The 25,279-nt window shown below is 41.3% G+C and overlaps 1 protein-coding gene across 2 annotated transcripts in view; it reads left to right on the top strand.

The window, feature by feature from the left end:
* Window positions 1-25,279, top strand: part of STK39 (serine/threonine kinase 39) — a 299,252-nt gene that overhangs the window by 229,341 nt on the left and 44,632 nt on the right. For both annotated transcript variants that reach the window (XM_059394116.1, XM_059394115.1), the window contains 2 exons: window positions 4,689-4,741; window positions 8,793-8,861. In XM_059394116.1, the coding sequence (XP_059250099.1) occupies window positions 4,689-4,741; window positions 8,793-8,861 (122 nt within the window). The remainder of the gene's footprint in view (window positions 1-4,688; window positions 4,742-8,792; window positions 8,862-25,279) is intronic.

Below are 25,279 nucleotides of genomic sequence, written 5' to 3'. Positions count from 1 at the left end.
TGCAGGTAGTCCTGAGCTGGCATTACCCGCTCGCGCATGTGGCTGTCATCCCTACCCTGCAAGCCAGCCGCCTCCCTGGAGGGTTCACTGTGTCCCTTGCATATGGATTGAATGAGCACGGAGGAAAACTTTAAACATGACATTCGGCATCTCTGGATTTGTCACGTTGAATGGACATAGTAAATACATACATATTTACATTTTTAAATAATATCTAGTGTATGTATTTTACATATAACCTATACATTTATATATATCTCGCATATATACATACATACATATGTATGTATATATTTTTTAAACATGATTGAGCCCAGATTCCTGCCTGGCTTAACCAGCTGGCGCTGAGCAGTGTTTGCCCTTTTTAAATGGGAAAGAAGCTCTCTAGCCGGCAGAACACACCTCCTTGTTTTTTTACTGTACTTCCTGCTTTATTCATTGAAAGTTCCTGCAGTGGTGCCTACAAATTGCTTGTGAGAATATAAATTGGTACAACTTAAATGAAGGGGAATTTGACAGTATCTATAAAATTGCAAATGCATTTATCCTTTGACCAAGCAACTTGCTTCTAGAAATTTAGTTTTGTACTCTTGTATTTGCAAATTGACATAAGAACAAAGTTATTCATTGAGCGGTGTTTGTAATAGTGAAAGACCAGAAGCAGTCTATTCATAGAATGGGAACTGGTTCAGAAAAGGATATCACAGACAACGGAATACTATGTAGCTATGATATAAGAATGAGGAGCTCTCTATGAACCAATAGGGAGAAATTCCAAGGTATATTATTAAAAGAAAAGACAAGATCCAGAACAATGGATATAGTATGTTAGGTATTAAACAGGCTAGAAGGACTTGTGTGTGTATATTTGCTGACATATGCGTGAAACATTTTGGGAAGGATATACAAAAAACCTATGTCATTGAGGGGGGACCAGGTAGTTGAATAACAAGAGTAGGAGGCTTAGTTTTATAGACTACCCTAATGTATCTTTTGGGTTTTAAACCACGTGATGGTATTACCTATTTTTAAAAATAAATGTTCTGCCTCAGCCCTTTAGACATTTGCCATTGTGAGGTAATATATATCTACAATGAGAAATAAGGGTTTGTGCTTACCAAATTTAGGAATATGGTTTTTGTTGGAGTGGTTTTTTATTGTTATTTTGAGGTTAAAGGGGTGTTTGTTTTTTTTTTTAAGGATTTTATTTCTTTGTTTTAGAAAGAGAGTGTAAGTGGGAGCGAGAGGGCAGATGGTGTGGAGGGAGAGAGAGAGAGAGAACACCAAGCAGACGCCGCACTGGATACAGAGCCCAAGTTGGGGCTTGGTCCCAGGACCCTGAGATCGTGACCTGAGCCGAAATCAAGAGCCAGACATTCAACCAGCTGAGCCCCCCAGACACCCCAAGATTAACAAGGTTTTTGATAAGAGTTATCAAAGGTAGCCTGGTTCTTAAAGCTGTTACTCTCGAGTGTTAAACATTTCCTCTATAAAGTTGCACAGACATTTTCTGGCCTTAAATCATACCTATTTTCAGCTTCTTTGAAATCAAGAATATCCTGTGCCATATCAATTAAAGTAAATGTACTTTCAATTAAAGGTGTTAAGTATGAGTCTGAAAAGATTAATTCTTTATAAAAGGATGACCTTCAGTAGTTAGATCCAATTAGGCATTTTTCCAACTATATTTCAACCTGATGAGACAAGTCTACTACTCACAATCAATCACTGTGATCTTTTCAAAGGCAAGTATTTTAGGTTCAGAGTCATAAAAGAATGACTCGATTAGGCAACCTCCATAACTCGAGCCATAGTTGATGTAGAGATTATGGGTCTTGGATATTGCTTCTGTGGTATTAATTTTGGAAAAAATCAGGATGTGTGTGATGATATTCTGGATACAGTTCTTATACCTCTCTTCTGATAGCCTTAGTAGGACAAACTTACTTAGACAAGACTGACCAAAAGAGAGAGAGGGGGAAGGAACAATGACTTAAATTAGCATCAAATCAAATTCTTTTTCATTTTTTCCTCCTCCTGTCATTTCATTATTAAATACACTATAAATAGTTGCTTTCTTAATGATCTTTTTTTTTTCTCTCACTGGACTGTTTTAGTTCTAATTCAACCTTTGTTGATATATAGCACATAAAACCAAGACTATTAAATAAAAGAACACTTGCTGATCTTTTTATGGTAATGTGAAAAATCTTGAGGAATATTGCTTTTCTCAAAAGTGAAAAGAATTGCGCTTTTTTGTATTTGCATTAGGTATTTCCAGTGTAGAATTGTTGGTTCTCAGTCTGCCACTCGATCTGTCAACTTGGAAAGACCATTGAATGCGCTCATCTAAAAAAATGGAAAACAAATAGTACCTACTTTGCATATCTCAAAGATTGATTGCTGGAATCAAATGAGATTTGATTCATGAGATTTGGTATCAGTGTTTCTCAAGGTGTGGTCCTATGATCCTGGGGTGGGGGGGTCCTTGAGTTGTTTCCAGGGAGCCCATGAGGTCAAACTAATTTTATAATAACATTAAGAAATTGTGTGCCTTTTTTACTCTCATTATTTCAACAGTTAGAGTGGAATTTTCCAGCGACTGGCAACATGATATGTGTTATTGCAGCAGATTGAATATAGAAGCAAGAATAAGAACCCATCTATCTTAAGCCAGACGTTGTAGAGGTTTACAAAAAGAAAAAAAAAAAAAAGTTTGAGAACTGCTGATGTATATGAAAGCACTATGTGAATGTGTGGTGACATTGGTAGATAAACAGGGCCACAGGCAAACAGCCCTACAATGGTAGGCACTGATTGTTCATGGCCTGCCCCATCTCCCAGGCGGGGTCACTTGGTCTGGTGTCCAAGATGATCTCTGAACCGTCTTGTGTTGTCTGCAATTTCATATGATGGTCCTGTGTCTACTTTTTTAGCCTAAGAGTCCATAATTTTCGGTCCTTGGTCCTGAAAAGAAGATGTTAAAAGAAGCCAGCTTCAGCTGCTATTATCACCCCCTCCTCCATCCTATTCTAACTCTGAGAAGAATAGTTACAGTCAAGGTCAGGTCACCTGGGAAAAGATGCACAGTGGTTTAAGGCTCTTATATGACTATGGCCTGAACTTGGGCATCCCTTGGATTCCTAACCCTTACTTATCTGTTGTGGAAAAGTGCAGACTTTGGCCAGCTTCTCTAGGCATGGGAGAAGGGCTTTCTCTAAGTCAGTACCTTGCTTTTGTCATTTTTCTGGGCCTCCTGCATTTAGTGTGGTAGGATGTCATAAGACCTGAAAAACCAAACTCGGGCTGGAGACCAAGAAAGGCCCAGAGACTGGTGGCATCATGATGTGGGCGCTGTACATAGAGACCTGGAGATACTACCCAGAGTTCTAGAGTCCCAAACTGGAGAACTAAACAGGATTTGATCATACTCTCCTGGCACCAGAAGGAGGCTGTTTGTGATGGGCATTCAGGCCATCTCTGTCTCTCTTGGATCTTTGGCAGCTGACCAAATAGTTGAGTGTTCGTAGAAATTAGTATTTCCTGTTTCCTACTGAAATTTCTTACGGTACTTTTATTACCTTTAATTGTAACATCTGTTGAGAGTTACTCATAATATTTTAGTGTTCTTATGGGAATTTAAAACCATTCTAATTATAGCTCACTGCCCTATATCATTTCTTGAAATAAAACTTATATCTTAGGTATTTACTTGGGCCATATTTCCCTAGTGTCAGTTTTTGGATTGAATATACATATGTATGTATATAGTACAGGGCTTTATGTAAGCATTTTATATTACTTTTAAAAAGTTTATTCATTGGATAATTTCACAACATTCAGGGGTTCCCCTCTATGTAGATAAAAAAAATTTTAAAGATTTTATTTATTTATTTTTTTGACAGAACATAAGCAGGGGGAGCAGCAGGCAGAGGGTGAGGGAGAAGCAGGCTCCCACTGAGCAAGGAGCTCAATGCAGGGCTCGATCCCAGGACCCTGGGATCATGACCTGAGCCGAAGGCAGAGGCTTTAGCCCACTGAGCCCCCCAGGTGCCCACTGCCTTTTTTTTAAAAGATTTTATTTATTTATTTGACAGACAGAGATCACAAGTAGGCAGAGAGAGAGGAGGAAGCAGGCTCCCTGCCGAGCAGAGAGCCGGAAGCGGGACTCGATCCCCAGGACTCTGGAATCAAAATTTTTAATAACAAAATACATATCCTCTTGTGGGCATTTTGATGCATGATTTAATGCACAGTGTTGTCATAAGCTTTACCACTGAGACTATCTTTCCTATTTGTTTCACTTTGAAAAATAGCTGCTGAAATACTATTTTCAGGAAAGATATGAAAAATGTCTCAAATAATGTTCATCCTAGACTGAAATCTGAAATTTTTAACTATGGAATTATATTTAAGGTTACTGATTAAGTGTAGATTTTATGAAAGAACATTTTATTTTTGGAATTTTGTGAAGTAAACATGTTTATATAAGGTAAATTCAATCAGTTAAATATCTCCCCTTTATTATTGTCATAACTATCTCTTGTTTTTGAGGAAGTACTCGGAGGTAACCCAAAACTGTAAATGCTGTCTACATGTTAGTAGCATCTTGTAAAAATTGGAATACATTTAGTTTGATTAAACTGTCCTTCACTGGATTTTAATGTGCTATGTGTTATGTGTTTCAGAAACTCCAGAAAGGAACTTAATGACATACGGTTTGAGTTTACTCCAGGAAGAGGTAAGTTTTAATTGAAATTATAATTTTATTGCTGCAAAGAGCATCGAAGAAATTGATTACAAGCGTGCGACGATCATTTGCTATTCAAAACCGCTCTCTCTAAAAACGAAGACGGGAGGGAGCGCGGGAGGGTCTGCAGTAATGGGGGAGAATCCAAACTGGACCGACCGCTGCTGACTGCATGAATTCCTGGGACATGCTGCATGCTTTACATGCACGTACAGATGGAATACGTGAGCTCAATCGTGAAGAATACCGGCACGGTGACGTAGGGCCTCGAGGACCCTGTGAATACCGAGCAGCACAGAGCAGTCCTAGTGAGAAGTGAGCCGCAAGTCAGATGTCACACAAAAAGTGCGCTACTTCTCCCCTCTCCTCTCATCCACAGAGCTCGGTAGGAACGTTGCCATTCGAGCACCTTCCAGGGCAGGCTGCTTGCCCTCTCAGCTCCTGGATGCCGGGGGCTCGCAGACCTTGTCTCATTTCTTGTATCTTTACGCTTGACTAAGTGCCTGCTATGCAAGAGAAACTCAAGTCATTTTGGTTAATTAATGGATAAGTAACACATATGAACAGCCTTTGGAGACCATGAGATTCTTAGTTAAGCAAAAATTGCTGTTTCCACTCTTTGCTTTATAACCAGAATAACCCAAAGAGGTGAAAATCAGATGCTATAATGCTGAGACTTACTGTTCTCCCGGACCTCTCGCTTCAGATTTTTAAGGACATGAAAGCAGCCTCACTGTCTATATTGAAAATCTTTTAAAACACAATGCATGAGGCTCATATGTTTGAATATATTAATATACATTAAGCTAATAACACTCCAAAATTATTTGTGTATTTGAGCTCCATGTAAGTTTTGATTCGATTAAATAAGTCGTATTTGCTAAAGTTTTGAAAATCTAACATTACGTTGTTAGAAATGCAAGAGGACGTAAACTCAGACATGTACAGGAGTCACAGCAAACGGTGGGGATTTCAGGAAACCAGACAGGCCTGTCTGTTCACGTTCAGTTTAAAAACAACAACAACAACACTGCTAGCCAGACAGAACAAGTTCCTGGGCCAAATGTAGGCGGAGACTTGCGGGCCCTGTTGTCTAGTCCCCTGTCAGCATGAAGATTTAATGATTCCCAGTTTATTTGAATTAAAGTAACATATGAAATACTTGTTACAAAATATACGCAAATAAGGCCCCGATAAATTTGCTAATTGATCTTCCTTTCTGGGAACATCCATCCTGGGCAGTTTAAAGTCAGTCTATGAAATCATACAGCACCAACTGCTATTATTCCAAAAGCTCTGTATTTTGTCATGATATGAGAATATTGACCAGCCAATAGTGTGATAAAAATCTAGTAATTACATAATAACTGTTTCAAATAGGGTGCGTAAAAGAACAGATGCTTTTCTCAAGGGCCCCCCCCCCCATCTAATTATCTAAATTTGACAGTGGCAGTAAAAATGAATTTGAATTTCAAGAGATCACAAAGAAATGAATTTCCAAGTTGAGGATTTGGGGGGAGAAGATGGCCCTCTCAGCATCATCTGGCCCTTTGTGCTGGCTTTGGCAACCTCGTTTGACATTGTGGGTTGAGTCTGCTTTTGTTTCCCAGAAAGCACTGTAAGGCTGGCTTCCTGATGATAGCTGGCCTTCCCTGGGCGGTGGGAACAGGCCATTAGTAACAAAAACAGCATGGATATATCACTGTCCCTCTGGGACTGCCGATGCTGTCTGCATTTCAGATGCAGTCTGCACTGTTCATGCCTGCATATTGTGTCTGTGCTGTACACACCCATAAATGTGTCATACGTCATAGGGTGTATAACACAGACAGAGCAAATATTCTCTGTCTTCACTTGAGAGCGAGCCGTCTGCATTTATTATGTTGCTGTATATTCTGTAGACCAGAGCCTATAGGATTATTTATGTTGATTTAATCCTGTTTACACATTAGGAACGTTAAGCAGCTTAAAGAAAAATGTTACCGATTCCCTCCCAGTCTCTGTTATGAACTATTACTGATATATTACTTACATGCATACAAATTACTTGGTTAATGGCCCACAAACGTGGACTTTCCCTTTGGGGTCAAAAATGGCCAGCATGACCCTTGACCCTTGTGCTATTCGAAAGCAACTCATCTGGGATTCCGGGGTCCTGAGAACAAGAGGAGATGCTACAAACTTTAATTGCTGGGAGTGTCCTTTGCCTTGGTACTGTTTTAGTGATAGCCCACAATGTGGATTTGCTTGATTATTCCATTTTCAACTACATTCCGTGAGCATAGCTCCTTACTCAGATGTAGGATCTTACTTATACTTTAGTGGTGGTAATAACAAATCCAGAGGTTTTGATAGATGATCAGTCCAGAGAAATGCCATCACTGCCTACTGTGTGCCCTGCTCCTACTAGGTAGGCACCTTAATTTAACATGCTTTTTATGGAGGAGTTTCTGGCAGCATCCAGGAGGATGAGATTATGAGCCCAGCATGTTCCAGTCGACGTTGTGAAGCTACATCACATGCAGAATAGAGCCTCTCACCCTAAATACCACACTACGAAACCATTTTATCCCTGAGAGAATTTTATAAGTTGTTTTTCTGTATTTCTAATAGTAAGAAGAACCCCGACATAAGCCCACCTTCTATGGAATCTCATACTTGAGGAAGATTCCTTTTTTCTTTTCCATTTCCTTCATGTTATTCCATGTCACTCATGACAAAAGGGAACGAGTAAAATGATGGACTGCCACAATGTCTTTAAACATGCATCGAGTAGACAGTGGCTCTGAAAGTGTTTTACTGGAGATCCTGGAGACTGGGCCGTGTACGAAAGGGAGAAAGAGAGCGCGTTAGAGCAGAAGGTACATTTCAGATGGTCTTTGGCTGAGGGTCATCATCATGGCTGCCACTAATGGAGTAATTATTGTGTCAGACACTGGGCTAAACACGTGAGAACCCACCAATGTGAAAGATAACTTTACCATCCGTGACATGCTCACGTGAGCGCTTATGCACGTGCACACACACTTTCCGAGGGCAGCCTTAGGCAGAGCAAACTGCCACTCCGTTTAGATGCTTGTTTCGTTCAACAGCGATACATGGAGGTGCTCCCTGACTTTGGGACACACTCAAGGTCAAACCTTCTTTTAGGTTATTAGCAGCTGCTGAGCCAGTCTTTTCTTACCCAGCTACAGTTCTGGACATTTGTGATAACGTCAGAAGGCCATGGGGACCATGTCCTCTCCCTTGTAAAAACACAGGGGTTCGTAATGGCTCTTTTGAGCACACTGCCATTTACCAGTTTCTCTTTACAAAGTCTTCGAACAGACTTCTCTCATATTACCATGTTCATTCATAACCTTTCAATTAAGTGATTTTGGTTATATTCACTTGCTACAGTCTGTTCAGTCCCATCTTTATGAGATTTCTAACTCCTGTCACTTATCATTGAGAAACTACATTCTTTTATACAACCACATTTTCTAAGAGAATGAATCTGTTGCTATCAAATGATCAATGTCATGTTAAAGGAGTTTCTTAATAGCATAAATTCAAATAGCTCATCTTAATAGTCCAACAAGCTCAAAGGCTGTTTGTACCAAATATAAGGTTGTGTCAAGTACTGCCTGTTCAACCTTTGCCATAAATTCTGACTCAGTAGCTACTAATGATCGCGAAGGATTGATGATGGCTGGAATTAACCTTGGCAAGAAAGAAAAGCAGTGTCATTGGGGGCCATTATGAGCTAACTTACAGAGGTACGTTTGAGGATTAAGTCAGGTGGTAGCCAAAGGGCAAATGTTTCTCTGAAAATGAAATCATAATTTCATTTAATCGCTGTTGAATAAATACCAGGATGCAAATTGTATATGGCCAAATATATTTTATATTGCTTCTGATTTTCCCTTCTGATAGAATCTGAATTATTGAATTAAAACACACATGGGTGATTTTCATAAATGAAAAATATCTTTTACATTGTCCTGGGTTGTTGATTTTTATTTTATGGTTACTAATACATATTCATTTCACATTTGAACAGATACGGCAGATGGCGTATCTCAGGAGCTCTTCTCCGCTGGCTTGGTTGATGGTCATGATGTAGTTATAGGTAAGTCATTTTTTAGTATACAGTGTCATTTTGTTGATCTATCAAATGGAAATGCATTTAGGAATGGAAGTATTCATAAAGGAATAATTTACTCCGTTTTTTGAAAACTTCTTGAATTCTTTTATGTGGGGGAAGCATGTATGAGTCATATTTAATCTTCTTTTTTAAAAAGCTCTTAATGTAATTCTGTCCCATTTCATATGAACCTCACTCATTAGAAATATAACAAAGAGAATAGAAGACCCAAAAGCCCACATATAGCAAAAATATGAGACTGTAAATTTCCATGCACCAAGTGCACGGAACCTCTAAGTGCAGGAACGTCTAAGGTTCTATGTCAGAATTTTGTTGGGCATAGTTCCAATGGACATAGGTATCAATTTTCCCAACCATTAACAAGATTCATCACAAAAGTCTTAAGATTGGATGGGACTTAAAGATCATTCAGGCCAGTTCTTTCACTGTACGGACAGGGACACAGATTCCTAAAGGGATTCTGTGTGTTGTCCGGGGCCATGCCACTGGGTTGGGGCAGTGGAGCTTTACTTTGGGCACGGGCTCCGGTTCTACTGCTTTGAGAACACACAGGACTCACTGTCAGGAGCAGGACATGACCGATGGACTCCCCAAAGGGCACAGGAAGCAGAGAAGCTGTAAGAGGCAGATGCTGTCATCTAAGAAAAAGTGTAGCCTGGTTCCACCTAGCATGAGCATGAGACGGTCCATGCTCCTCAGATAATCCTAAATTTGTGAAGATTTTATAACGGAGCCCATCACTGGGTATTCACATTGATGGCCCTAAGTAATTAAAATTAGTTAATATGTTATTAATGTTAACTGTGACATTAACTAATTATATTATTTGCAATTATCAATGTAATTAGGATAGTATATATGACGATAAAATGTCCTTTAAAAATAATCAAATTAAAACTGATGCTTAAAATGACTTGGGCCCCACGTGCACCCAAGTGTTTATAGCAGCAATGTCCACAGTAACCAAACTATGGAAATAACCTAGAGGTCCATCAACATCAACAGATGAATGGATAAAGAAGATGTGGATAGATATCTATATCTATATCTATATCTATATCTATATCTATACACACACACACACACACACACACACACACACACAATGGAATACTACGCAGCCATCAAAAAATGAAATCTTGGGGCGCCTGGGTGGCACAGTGGTTTAAAGCCTCTGCCTTCGGCTCAGGTCATGATCCCAGGGTCCTGGGATCGAGCCCCGCATCGGGCTCTCTGCTCAGCAGGGAGCCTGCTTCCCTTCCTCTCTCTGCCTGCTTCTCTGCCTACTTGTGATCTCTGTCAAATAAATAAATAAAATCTAAAAAAAAAAACTCACTTAAAAAAAAATGAAATCTTGCCATTTGCAACAATGTGGATAGAACTAGAGGGTATTAATGCTGAGCGACATAAGTCAATCAGAAAAAGACAATTATCATATGATTTCCCTGACATGAGGAATTTGAGAGGCAGGTTGGGGGGTTTGGGATATAGGGAAGGAAAAAATGAAACAAGATGGGATTGGGAGGGAGACAAAGCATAAGAGACTCTTAATCTCACAAAATAAACTGAGGGTTGCCGGGGAGAGTGGGGTAGGGAGAGGGTGGTTGGGTTATGGACATTGGGGAGAGTATGTGCTATGGTGAGTGCTGTCAAGTGTGTAAGCCTGGTGGTTCACAGACCTGTATCTCTGGGGTAAATAATACATTATATGTTAATAAAAATAACTAATAATTTAAAAATGACTTGGGCCCCTTAAATGACATGTTTTAACTTAAAAAGAAAATCACTTGCTCAAAATAAGTCTTTTCCCCAATAATGCTGAAGACTGTGACTGAGGAAGCTTGAGGTGGATATGCTGACCCATCAGAGTCAGAGTAATCTGTTCCTATAAATTCTATAATATAGGTCATTATAAAGTGAATTACTTGAGGGAGTAACTGAGGTTTTAGTGGGAGATCAGGATTCTGAGAAAGAATCTGTATCTCTTGTGTTATTGATACATACGTGTTATCTTGTGTTATTGACAAACGATATGTCATAAATGTGAAGATACCTTTATAATTAGAAATAATTGAGCTCTTTTCCTTTTAATTGTATATGGTATACATATTGATTCCCCAGGGAAGCTCTAACTCCTCTGCCAAGTGGTGCATATATAAAGAGATAGAGACATATTTTGAAAGAAATGTGACATACACATATATACAGGTGCGTGTTTATTTCCTTGTGTATTCCATCTCTCACACGTTCCTTTAGAATCTTGCGAGATCTCATGGGCAGCTGAATGGCTACCAAAATGTTTAGTTTGAACATGAGGGGGAGCCTGAACAATGAGGGCAGCTCAGCTTTGGTGTCTACAGTAAATTCCATCTTAGAATTCTTTCTGTGAACAGTTCCTTGATATATGTAGATACTTTTCTCATTAGATAAAGTGAGCCTCTACCTTCATGTTGTACTTGACCTGACAAAATCAGGAGGAAAGTTAGTGGTTTGATCAAGATCCCTTATAAGGTGTGTTTTCCCTGACAAGAACTATCGTCCATACATGAAGCTGCCTGAATTAAAAATAAATAAAGATAAGAACTTTCTTATAAACACCTGCTAATTAATGTCCATTATTGGGCAAGAAGTTAAGGATGAAATAGTCTTTTGAACTGAGTTGATCCTGGCAGGTGGTAGGGAACATGAAGAGTAAGAGAGATTCATGGAAAGATACTGGGTCACAAGTTTTTGTAAGCATGGGCTTGCTTCATGCCTTCAGTCAAATCAGTGTTACCCACCGCACCCCCCCCCCCCCCGGCGCAGCTGAATTTAAACTGAAGGATTTTTTGGAGGTTGAGTTTTTTTAAAGGTGGAAATTAGGGCATAATTCCTGTACAACTTACTGTGCTTTAAATACAGTATCGGAAAGCTTCTGCTTTGTCATACTTATTCTGCCAAAAAGTTTTGATTTTGCCTTTGTTCCCCACCTTGGAGTTCCCCACCTAGGGTGTGAGAATTAGACCAAGGATACAATTCCTCCTCCTCTGATAGCACTAAAAAGGCCCTACAGCGATAGGACACCTAAGAGTTAAAGTCTTTGCGAATTTCACTAGATTATTGCATCAATTCCATAAGGTAAAAGGACAGGTTGTTTTTAATCCATATTTAATGGGTGTAAAGGGGAAGTCAAAAGAAGTTTCTGGGATGTTGTAGCTTGTCATGATCTTTGAACTTGGCTTTTATGACTCCCAAGCCCAGAGCCTAACCCCAACCCTCCCTGTACAATCAATTCGGTATCTTCAGCCTGGAAAAGTAGACCCAGATCCTTTTAATTGATGGTTTTTTGGTTTCCTGGTGGGGGTTGTTGAGGGGGGATAGCATATCCTTACTTGTTTTTCATTTATCAGTAGGTGGTTTATATTTTAATTGCAGACTGTTAGGTAAAGTGTGTAATTCTGTCTCCCTCGAACCTATCCAGCAGTTCTCTGCCTTCTCCTTTATCCTCTGCTTCCCTCTTTTTTTTTTTTTTTACATTTTATTTATTTTTTTTTTCAGTGTTCCAAAATTCATTGTTTATGCACCAAGCCCAGTGCTCCATGCAATACTGCCCTGCTTAACACCCACCACCAGGCTGCTTCCCTCTTTACATTTTTATTTCTTACAGGAAGTTCTCTCTTTGCCCCACCCCCGAGACAGCTCTGTCTCCACCCCCTTACAGCTAAACTCTTCAAGAATTGCCCCTGACTGTAATCCCTTTCCTCCCTCTGTCTCCTGAACCCACTGCAGTCAGGTCTTTGACCTGCCCCCTCCTCTCACCCTGTGCCTTTGCAAAGCCCTGCCTGGGGAAGGCGCCCACCCAGCAGGGGATGAGCCCTGAGTTGGAGCAGAGGTGGGCGCAGCTGGAGCAGAGTGAGCCTGAGGAGTAGAGGGAAGATCCCTCATCTGTGAGTGAGGGCAGGCCACCGTCCAGTACCTCAACCCCCCAGTGACTCCATTGTTCCTCCCGCTACAAGGCACATCCACAGTGCTGGGCAGAGTTGACTATGCCTTCCTCCATGAGAACTTTTTCTGTTTGGTTTTTAGGATTCCATTCTTGGTTCTCCTACCTTATTGGTTGTTTCCTTCTCAGGCTTTTTCACTGGTTGCTCCCCATCCCACTGACTTGTACATATTAACATGAGACTCATGTTAACTAATATTAACCCAAGGACTCAGGTTGCGTGTCTCTCTTTTCTGTAGTAATCCCTCACTCCTTTGGTGATCTCCTCTCGTTTCATGGTATTAATATTTTCGTTTTCTAATTCCCAAATGTGTATCTCCAGCTCATACCTCTCCTTTGAATTCCAGACTCCTGTCCAGCTCCCTCCGTGGCATCTCCCCATGGAAGGCCGGTAGCGTCCCAGGTTTACTTAACATCAGAATCCAGCCCCTCATGTTTCCTCCTGCTCCCCCTGGCCCTGCTCCCTGGATTGATGCCAACTCTATTTGAGTGCTCCAGCCAAAAACCTGCCTTGTCCTTGATTCTTCTTTCTCTCCTACCTGATGGTCAGTCTACCCAAATGTTCCCAAGATCTGGCCATTATTCCCAGCCTGCTTCCCATCCCATTTCAAGCCTCTCTTATGAACCTCTTACGTGAATTACTGCATTCATCTCCCTGCTGGTCTTCCTACTTCTGTCTTTGCCTCCATTCAGCCTGTACGGGTACAAAGTAAACCGGATACAAAAGGCCCATGTAATGTGATTCCATTTAAATGAAATGTCTGGAATATGCAAAGCTATAGAGTCCAAAAGTAGATGAGTGATCACCAGGGGCTGAAGGGGAGTGACCGCCAATGGGTATGCGGTTTCTTTACTGGGTGATGAAGTTGCTCTGGAATTAGAAGTGATAATGGTTGCACAACCTTGTGACTATACTATAAATCACTGAATTGTGCGCTTTAGAAGGGTGGATTTTATGATATGTGACTTATATCTCAACTCTTTAAGAAGCCAGATCACATTAATACTTTAAATAAAAGCTCTCAAATGGCTTTTCCATCCCGCATCTCAGGGGCTTACAGTCTCCTGCATCATCTGTCCCTTGTCACTTCTTGGATTTCATCCCTCACTTCTGCTCTCCTGTTGCTCATTCCACCCCAGCCATAGTGGCATTTGTCCTTGCTTTTCCTTCTTCCAGATCTCTCCTTCCCTAAGTACACCTGCCTACCTCCTAAGGCTTAAATACTGCCTCTCAAAGGGGCCTTCCCTGACCAACCTACTTAAAATTGCAACCCATCCACCCCCCTCCACCCCCCTTCCTCATTTAATCATTTTACCAAGTCTCTCTGGGTGTAATAGGCTGTCTGTTTCATTTATTTAGTTAACTACATAGGATTTTCCCCTGGAGCCTAAGTTTCTTAAAGGGCAGGATTTTTATCTGTTTTGTTAAGTGCTCTGCTCCCACCCTCCCAAACTTTGTACTTCACGCAGCTGGTGCTCTAGAAACACTTGTTAGAGATCAACAAATGTCATTCTTAAACACACAGGTATCTCATAACATTTACTTCAGGAACAAAGGGTTTTATGAGCATAGGTTCCTAGTATCTTAAGGATCTTATTTTGGGGAGTACAGAATTCAGGTAGCATTTTATAAATATGAAATATGTTCAACTTGACAACTGCACCCCAAAAAAAAAAAAAAAAAAGAAAACCAGTCTGGTTCAGCTTAGAGTGTCGGCCTCCAGAGATCTGAATGCTTTCTTCATGTGTTTTTCCATCTTCTGTAATAAAAAGGGGTTAACATTTAAAGAGATTAAAAATCTTTTCTCCCCCTTTAGAATTTTCTCTTGAATTAGAGTAAATGTTTATAGCAACATTAAAAAAAAATCTGAAAGAAGCAATAGTATATGTTACAGAGCAGTAAATGTTAGGATTTTACTGTAATGTAGCGAACATAAGTTAACAACAAATCCTTAGCCCCTCGCTTCAGGGCGATCTGCCTTTAGTGTGGGAACCTTTACAAACCATGGTTTGGATTGCAGAAGGAACGGTGCAGTGACATGGAGGGATTGCTTTTGTGCAAAAGCACAGCGGTGCAGAGATTAAATGCACTGTGTGTAGGCTGAAATCATAAACGCACTTCAGTTGAGCTTAAATACAGCTCTACCTTCAGGCAAGAAGCAGAAGACATTTTTAGGCCTTGAGTCAGTGGAAACAAATAGGACTGGCAGGGCTTCCTGGGGGGGGTGTTGGTTTAAAAAACAAGTTAACTTGGTAAGATGCAGAGGTTGGTGATCTGCGTTTATAAATTTGGGTGTGTTGCTTGCCTGGGATGGCTGCTAAATGAAGATCGACCAGATCTGAGTCCTCATTTCACCTGTTTCAAGGAGGGATCCCAAGGATCACCGTTACCGGGAGGCAAGCAGAGCAACTTGTTTCCTTCTAGTTAAAAAACAGCCGATCAGAAGTTTCCTCTGCAATAGCAGCACAGGGGAAAAAGTGACAAACAAAACTCCAACTCCTGTACAAAAGACAATAAAAATTCTGAATTTTGTTCAGGACTTGTGATACAAGATCTTTTTTTTTTAAAGATTTATTTAAGAGAGAGTAAATGAGAAAGAGAGAGCACAAGCAGGCACAGAGGGAGAGGGAGAAAAACACTCCCTGTTGGGCAGGGAGCCTGATGTGGGGCTCGATCCCAAGACCCCGGGATCATCACCTGAGCTGAAGGCAGACACTTAACCGACTGAGTCACCCAGGCAACCCGAGACATATTTTTGAGTCTCCTTTGAACGAGCATTATAACCTCAGCAGTAGAAGGAACATCAGTGGGTGTCTGAAGCTAGCCAATTGTCCATCATGCTCAGCAGCTCCTGCAAAGGCCCCCTTTGGGGGCTCAGGTTCCACAGTGCGTGAATGCTGGGCAGCTGCCTTCTGGAAAAATGCCTGCTGACTGTTTTTGCTGGGTTTTGATACCACCATTTCCTGGTTTTTAGGATCTATATCTATATCTATATCTATATCTATCTATCTATCTATGTGTGTGTATACTACACATATATATACATACACACATATATATATTTTATATTTTTTTAATTTTTAATTTTTATATATATATATTTTTTTCCCTTTAAGTGGAGGTTTAGAACCAGCTGTTGGAATTTCTTTTTCCTGAGAAGGGAGCTGTGTTTCTGCAATCATTTATACAATTTCCTGTGGTGGAGTTTGACCAGCCTGACTCATTATTACCGCACTGGAAGCTGATATTAGCTATATAGATTCTCAGAGCTCTCTCAGCGGACTGTTGGGCAGACTGTTGATGGCCCTGGAGTGCTCTTTTCCTGCAGATGAGAATCCTGTTCACAACCTGTCTGCCCTTCAAGAGGTACCATAAATGTCATCTCCATGAAGGCTCTGCTGCTTGCCTCTTCTTAACAGATCCGGGAAGACAGCTTTTCTGTGTGGCAAACACCAGAGACCTGTACTGTACCACGTTTAGGGACCCGTGGCCTTCACCGTCTTCTTTCCAGTGCCTGCCTTCTCTTTGTCTAGAGGTTGAGAGTGCCTTTAGGGCAGGGTGAGTCTTCTATTTTATCGAAGCTCTGCCCTTCTTGGCACATGTAGGCACTAAGTAAAGATGCCTATGGATCAATGAATACAGTTAATTCCATTTGGCAAACTTCATGCTGGCATAGCCCCTGGATGGCTAATTGGAACAATACAAATATTGTTGTACCTTCTCAAAACCGAAGAGCGATTCACCATAATTAATGCTTTCCTGTCTCTCTGCTCCCTTCACCTTTTTCCTTTTCCTAAGAATTGACTTCTCCCGTGACTTTTGAGTCTTGGGAAAGAAATATGGTTGGCCTAGAAGGCCTTTTTTCTTCTTGTACTTGTTGAAGCCTCAGTGTTTGTCTCAAAGCCTGCACCCTGAGATGTCCCTAACGCATTTATCTTAGGTGCTTGTTAAAAATGCACATTTCTGGGTTCCAGTCTAGAGCTACGGAATCTGGAATCTTGGGCTTATGAGTGTAGAAATTTGCATTTCTAACATGCATCCCAGGTAATTCCTATACCCAGTAGACTCTCCTGGCCACCTCTTTGGTTTCTGCCTGCAGTAACCTTTGGAGACTGTTCTGGCTTATTGCATCGTCTGTATCTTTTCCAATCTCACTGACCTCTGTTGCTTTTCTGCCTTATTTGAATCTTTTCTCCTTTTTAAGAGTCTGTTTTAAAACTGTGCCAGTTAACTTTTTAAAACTGAGTGTGTATAAATGGTATAGATGTGTGGCGATACTTCGCTGGTATAAATCTTTACCACCATGAGTCAGTACAGTTTTTATTAAAATGACTGAAGGTCAGGAAGCGATAGACCTCATGGTGGCCTTCAGCTTTTGTGCCTCTGGATAACAGCAAGGTATCTTCCGGCTCCAAAGTGTGCAAGCAACAGAAACTTTGCTCGGTCGCGAGCATGCAGTTGATGTATGAAGTGCTTCGTTCCCCCAGCTATGGCCAGGGACAGTACAGGCTGTTGTGAGTGAGCTGGGATTTCTTGAGCAGCAGTATGCTTTTACAATGAAAGTCCTGGGAAAGCGTGAACATATTCTCTTATATTCAGTTCAGTGGCTATGCTGTGATGTTTACTGATGTTGAAATTCAGTAAAGAAAAACTTCCATTAAAAAATACTGTCTCGGGGCGCCTGGGTGGCTCAGTGGGTTGAGCCACTGCCTTCGGCTCAGGTCATGATCTCGGGGTCCTGGGATCAAGTCCCGCATCGGGCTCTCTGCTCTGCAGGGAGCCTGCTTCCTCCTCTCTCTCTCTCTGTCTACCTCTCTGCCTACTTGTGATCTCTCTCTGTCAAATAAATAAATAAAATCTTTAAAAAAAATAAAATAAAAAAAAATACTGTCTCTATTATACAACTGGCCTATGATTTTCAAGTGGTGACAGATAATAAAAAAAAGGAAGAAAACTCCTTATGCCCTTTCTGGGTTTTAGACAGGCTTGGGGTTAGTTGAATGATGTCAATAAATACAGTTGAGTGATTCCTGATTAAAAGTTGTCTGTATGTTAAGTTTAATAGTCTAGGGAATTAAGGACTGGAAGGGGCTTGGGAGAACTATGCTGATTGCTTTCCTTATATGTATTTTCCAGAAATAGATGAGCTGTTTAATACGGCACAGCGTTACCATTTTCAGGAATATGCCACATTACAAATTTGATTGTAGCTCATTGCTCCTGGTTTCCCAAGTATCTCTTTTTTCTTTTAAAAAGTCTTCATTGAGGGTACCATTCCCAACACAGGATCAGTTCTTTTAACATGAAAAATTAGTATACAGAAATTATTTAAAAATACTTACGAGTGTTAAACTGGACTATCTCATAGAAAAGTATGATGCATTCAGATGAATGACAACCAGTTCTAGCTGAATTAAAATACTCAGAAATCGAGTTCTTTGGAAAGGGCTGGAAACAGGTCTGTATAAATTTGTAGAACGCATACACACACACTTTTGACATTACTTTAGTCACAGACCTAAGTTAATATATTTTTAAGTATTTGCAATAGAAAGACAGACTGAAGTAAGATATAATTCTTACTTTAACAGCATAATTTTTATAGTCTGATGACCATACTCCTCCTGCACCTCCCCCCAAATCAGGGAATTAAATAAAAGAAATTAAAATAAGCTGCCCACACTTATGAGGAGATTTGGTGTCAGCCCCACCCACCCCCTCTGTTTACTGATCTACAAATTCTAATGGAAAGTCATTGGCCAGCCAGAGATAGATAAGGAAAGTGATTGGCTGACTTAACTGCTTATAAAGACATTCTGATTTAGGATCGAGGAGGCAATTTAAAATGAGCTTTCAAGGGCACCTGGGTGGCTCAGTGGGGTGAGCACCTGCCTTGGGCTCCCTGAAGTCATGATCCTGGGATTGAGCCCTACATCTGGCTCTCTGCTCAGCGGGGAGTCTGCTTCTCCCTCTGTAACCCCACCATGCTTGCATTCTCTGTCTCTCTCCTCTCTGAAATAAATAAAAATCTTAAAAACAAAAATAACCCTTTCAAAATACAGGCAGATGTTATTTCCAGGACTTCTAGAAAAGCATAGAATAACACCTGTAATTTCCTCAAAGGTTTTCTCAGTTTCTGTGTTACATGATTATGAATTAGTGCAGCAGTAAACCACACAGTAAGCCCTAATTTTCTAATTAACTTTGTCACTTTTTATTTGGTTAGGAATTGTGGTTCCTTTTTAAAACCACTGATACAGGTAGACTCCAGTTAAGATCTGTACTTAATTTCACTTAGATGAAACAAGAGCTTGCAAGTGGATTAGTCTTAGATATTCACTAAATTAGCAGTCTGGCTTTTTTCAATTCCTTTAAGCTGTCCTGCTTTAATTCATCTTAATCTGTGTTTTAACTCTAGAATCTGATATGCCTGAGGTTTACATTCAATCTAACCAAACTTTCTAAGTGTAGAATTACATTAAACTCCCAAATAACCAGTCCCTACTTAGAGTGAGAATATCTTTCTGGTGAAAGTAAAGTAGGTTTATTCTTGGGCAGGAAACTGAGGCTTTCTAATATTACCATTTTTTTGTGTGCGTGTGTGACTACCAGGTGTGTTGGATTTAAATTAAATAGTTCTTTTCCTAACATTCTTCCCTATTAGTAGATAGTAGATTGATCTGTCTTTAGGTGTAGTGAGTGAGTGACTGTGTGTGTGTGTGTGCCCACTTCAGAAATCTCTGGGCCCATGTGAATTTTAACCATACCATCAATAGTATAGTATTGTAGATACATGTACGTGTTCAACTGTGCTTGTTAATAGATTGACAGGCAAATCTCCTAATCCCAAATCAAATCCTTGCTATTCTTTTCACTCTACTCATTGAGATGAAGGGGAAGTACCGCCTCCTAATTTCTTACAGAAAATAGAACTCCTCGTTCACCCAATCAAAAAAAAAATTTTAAAGCCAAGAAAGAAAATTAGGTCAACGTTTTTGACGCAATGTGGGTTTGTCATCACTATTTTCAGCTTCCTGTCTAATTATAATCTTAAATTTGATCCTGTAGCTTGCATGTGCTTACCATTTTTTTTAAAACAAAGCAGACTGTCTTGCCAAACCCCAAAAAACATAGTTTTTCTTCTTGCACTCCTTAAACTGAGTATCCAAAAGGTATATAAGAATGTTTTCACCCCAGATTCATTTCAAGATCAGGAGAGACTTTGACTTGGCACATTCACACTTTTCCCATTAACATTTGTGCCCGATTCTGTTCTGGAGCTCATGTTCATCAGAAGTAGCCACTGTACTGTGTAAGCTGTGGCAAGCATTCCATAAATGCAGGTGTTCCTGGAGGATTTCATGTCTGGTGAGACATAGAACCATCCAGGAAGAATCTGTGGTTCGGGGGAAAACTTCCCAGCCTGGCTCCATCCCCCTACTGCCCAGGCACACTGTGGCAGACCACGAAGAAGGAGCTGCCCGTGAGACTGGGAGTAAGGTTCTTTTTTTGGCCTCACTTTTTAATAGCAAAGTGCCTTCATCTTCACCCATTGGGAACTTGGTCAGCCTTAAGAGGTTTGTTACTTGAGATGAGAACATCCCATTCAAAGTATCTTTTCAGTAATAGACCCCCAGGAGGTCTAATTTGTAACAGATTTTGAGACTTCTTGTCCGTTGGTGATTGTTAGCTGGGTCTTTAGAAACTCAATATGTTCATGACCCTCTTCGCTGGATTAATGCATCTGGGGTCAGAATTCTGCCAGTTCTCTTCACTTTTTCATCTGCCTGCGAAATGCAAGGTCAGAAGGACAGGAGAAGCCTTCCAAATGGCTTAGGTGCTAACCTTGCTTTCCTTCCGTAGGAGCTACTAATTCCTTGCATATTTCTCTTACTCTTTTGCTTCTCATTTTTGAGTTGAGAACTCATTTTGAGTTGCAACTCATTTTGAGTTGTCCGTGGGACTGAGTGGTGAGTTGAGAATGGCATGCACTGGAAATTTAACAGCTAATAGAAAAGTAGAATACAGATTGGAGGACATGATTTGGACAGCACTATATTCGGGAAACATGAATGGGCTTCTCAGCCCCTGACATGGAGCTCCAAGGATCTCTTTTAAAAAAAAAAAAATGGCTTTTTTACTTAGTGCTCATGAAAATTGTTATGAGGTAAGGAATGAGTAAGAGACATTTTCAATATTTTTTTAAGATGGATTTTTTAAAATGTCCAAAACACAGAACTTTATAATTTAAATCTGAGCAGTGCTTTCTTTTTTTTTTAAAAGATTTTATTTATTTATTTTGACAGAGAGAGAGAGAGAGAGATCACAAGTAGGCAGAGAGGCAGGCAGAGAGAGAGGGAGAAGCAGGCTCCCTGCTGAGCAGAGAGCGCGATGCAGGACTCGATCCCAGGACCCTGAGATCATGACCTGAGCCGAAGGCAGCGGCTTAACCCACTGAGCCACCCAGGTGCCCCTGAGCAGTGCTTTCTATAGTTAATTAGCAATAATTAAATAGAAGAGGTCAGGCTTCTTGGCATAATCTGAAATATCCATGCACTTCAGATGTCTTCAGACTAAATAGTTGTTAACCAGCAAGAGCAGAAATTACTTACTGGGAGTCCCCAAAGGGCTGTGTCCCAGGGGTCCTTAAATCACTTTCTCAATGCTGGTAACCGTGTGGCAGCTCACTGGTGTCCCCTAGTTCCCTGCCCAAGAGACTGAAGAATCCTCACTGGTGTCACCAGCCAGTGTGAGCCACCCGGTGCCCGCAACAGTGGTGCTGCTTTCTCAAGGTCCTGGGGTACTTCCTATTATTGGGCCAGAGTGGCACCTGCTTCCATGCAAAAGTGGGGACTGGGGCCTCCTGTCATCCTTTGTCATCCAGGTCTGGAAGCTGCCCTACAATGTTTGTTCAATAAGCAGAGCATCTACTCTACTCTGTGCCAGGCCTGCCAGGTCAATGAAACAGAGTTCTTGTCTCCTTGAAGCTCCCAGTCTTAAGAGGAGAGGAAGACCCAGGTGTAAGGAAAATCACAAATTGTGAGAAGTGCCCTGAAGAAAAAAGTGCTCTTTTGGGCTCCACAGAAAGTCATACACAGGGGTCCTCATTTAGACACAGGAGCAGAGTAAGCCCCTCTGAGGAAGAAACGTGAGTGACATGTCCGATTCAGCCCCTCTGCGCAGGGCAGGGAGGCACAGCTTGTGCGGAGACAGCAAACTCCGTGAAAGGTGACCAGTGTGACCAGATCAGGCTAATGAGGAGAGGGTGTCCTGACATAAGGCCAAGCAAGAGGCAGAGGCCAGACACTGCAGGGTCTTGTAAATAGCCCTTCACCAAAATGCCTTGTTAAAACCAAATCCTAGCGATTCCTCATGAATTGAGTCACGAGGGAGGTAAAGTCTAAAACTTGGCACCTTGCCTGCCCTTTTCCTATCAAAGAGGACAAAGGGATGCTTTCCTCTAGCCTCATTCATTCTGCAGGGAGTCTATTAGCCATAGTTTACATGGCCTCGGATCTCTCTGCTGCCTGGACTTGATTCCCATTTGACCCAGGTGTGTGGGAACCCCAGGAAGAAAGGACAGTAGCCCTGGAGGACTTGAGAAATAAAAGCTGAAACGATGTTTCAACATTCTGTGTCCATTTAAGTTTGAGGGTTTTGAAAAGCGACTTGTAACTTACTGTTTGGGGATCAGGAGAACTCCAGAGATGCCTTCAAGTAATTCCGAATCCAATTATTCTACCAAAGGGAAGTCAGGAGTTCTAGAAAAGGAAGAAACTTGGGCATTGATTGCAGATATTTGCCTTCACGTATATTCCCATGGAGAATGAAGTATATTTTCCATTTTGTAGTAGTGTCTTAATCTCACACAAATTATGGTGTGGGCTAAGGTAGCATTATATATACAGTAGAACTATTATCATTATAGTAGAGTACAGAAGACATAAAATATTCATGTTCTTTGGGTTAAAGCGAACTTGCCATTTTAAGTCCATTAATTGCAGTTGAATTTAGCAAATTTTCTTTCAGGGACTGATACTCTAATTACCTAAATTAAAGTAGGCATTCCAGTTAGCCTTATGTTCCGAGTGCAGGCATAGTAGAATAAGCTCTTGTTTAGCTAGCCTTTGTCTCCGTGAACTGGATGTGGAGCTGAGACCGTGTTTTCTCCCAGTGTGATTTCTAGAGTGATTATAAACCAGCAAAGCTATCTGATCATGCTAGTCATTCCTGTTTTTAGCCTCTCTTTATGGGCTTTATTTTCTATGCAGTATTTTCTAGGAAATAAAGCTTTCCAAATTTCTGGAGTAGGGGAGTAGAGACAATAAAAACACTGAATGGCATAGAAATTACTATACAGAGCCCTGTCTAGGCTCCATTATCACACAGGCTCCATTAACTGACATCTCTGGTAATTATTTAAATAACTGATTGCAGATTGATTGGTTATTGTTTCTAGGGAGGCCTCGTGGCTTTCCACATTGTTTACTGATATTTATGGTTTAATGGAGCAAACATCCCCATCTTGTTTCATAGACTCTCACTATCGGAGACACGCAGAGACAATGTGATGTAGGCAGAGCCCCGGCTTTCAAATTAGAGGCAGGTTCAGATCTCAGCTCCAGATGGGACTTAGGGAAGTTAACTTCATCTCCCTAGCCTCAATGTCTTCTTACCCACAGAGGGACTCACTTAATCCGTAGAACTGTCAGGAGTCTTCATTCGATCCCATGGAAAGGTTTGCGTGCTAGCAGGCGGAAAATGGTGGTCCTTTACTCTTTCTGGTTTGAGTTCCATTTATCTGCCCCCGCCCATCAGCTATAAGACGTCTTTAGTGAGATACCAGCTAGAGTCTTTAAGGCAGCCCTGTGTGTTCCGCCGGTAAAGTGAAACTGTACCAGTTGGCCGGGAGTGGAGGTGGAAACCCCACGAGGGCAAGAATGGTTGCAGCACTGCAGTCTCCTGGAGTCCATGAGGTCGCCCAGACGTACCTCTCCTGCCTTGGAGCCAGCCACGGGAGTTTCCGCTCTGGCCCAAACAGTGCAAGGCAGAGTGTGGGAGCCACACCATGAAAATGGACACTCAGGAAGAGGCAACTGGATAGTGGGCCCTACCGAACAGTTTACTTGCAGTTAGCCTGGAGGTGACTCTTAGTTTTCTGCCTGTTTCCCTGTGACTGAAGTTGCCCTGTCCTCCTGCAGGGGAGGACATCACACACATGTGTACTGCTTGGCCCAGGAAGAGGGATCAGGAGAGAAAGGTGAATCCCCTGCCCTAGGAGGCCTGCGTTTTGAGCTCTGCTTCCATAGCCTATGATTGAGTGCTTTCTCTCTCTGCTTTTGAGCTCCAGTTCCTTCCCCAAGTCCCACCTCTTTTTCTGATACTTGGCAACAGGAATGCCCATCAGTCAGGGGGAGTTTATATCCTTATCCCAGGGGAGTGCATGCTTCTTTTCCCGAGGGAGTAGAGCCATGCTCCTTGGTCTTGATGGAACAACTCAAACAGAAAACATTGCAATAAGCCTAATATTTCTACAAAGGGATGGCCGATTCTGTGAACTCGACCTCCTGAATTCAGTAACGCTCTCAGGCCCCTCTCTTAAATGCACTGGTGGCACCCTAGGCATCCTCTGCTTGCCACGAGGAGATAGAGATAATACTCTAGGATTCCCCTTCCCTAGCTCCATGTCTGCTCCCGCCAGGTAAACTCTGTCTTCACAAGAGTCTTATACTTGTTTTCATAGGTTTTCTTCTTATTAAAATTATATTACTTACATCCCTGCTAAGATAGGAGTTCAAAAAGTGAGTTGTTTCTTTAAAAAACAAATGGGATGCTTTGGGAAATCTGATTAAGGCAAACTGTTAAACTGTTGTTAAAGCTGGAACATAGAACTAAAAAGGTTTTTTGAAATCTAGGATTTTTTGTTTTTTTAAGTAGCCTTGCCCTATGTCACAAGATTGGTAAATGCGTGTACATTGATATGATTTAAGTTAAAGCATTGAATTTTTTTTAAGATTTTATTTGTTTATTTGACAGAGAGAGAGACAAGTAAGCAGAGCAGCAGGCAGAGGGAGAGAGAGAGAAGCAGGCTCTCTGCTGAGCAGGGAGACTGATGCGGGGCTCGATCCCAGGACCCTGGAATCAGGACCTGAGCCGAAGGCAGCTGCTTAACCAACTAAGCCACCCAGGCGCCCCAAAGCATTGAATTTGAAATCTATTTGTATCACAGTTTTACGTCTCCCTGCTCAGACTGTCCTGTTGTTACCCAGTGAGGCTGTCTAGCTGCCAACATTATCAGATAAGATGTCTTCTCTACCTACACACAGGGCTGGCAATGCAGTTCTCAGGGCAAAATGAACACGTGGGGTCCCTTGTTCTCAAATTAATGAGAAGTTCAAA

Source organism: Mustela nigripes, chromosome 3 (assembly GCF_022355385.1).
Source record: "Mustela nigripes isolate SB6536 chromosome 3, MUSNIG.SB6536, whole genome shotgun sequence".
Taxonomy (NCBI): domain Eukaryota; kingdom Metazoa; phylum Chordata; class Mammalia; order Carnivora; family Mustelidae; genus Mustela; species Mustela nigripes.
This window is presented reverse-complemented; position numbering and strand designations above follow the sequence as displayed.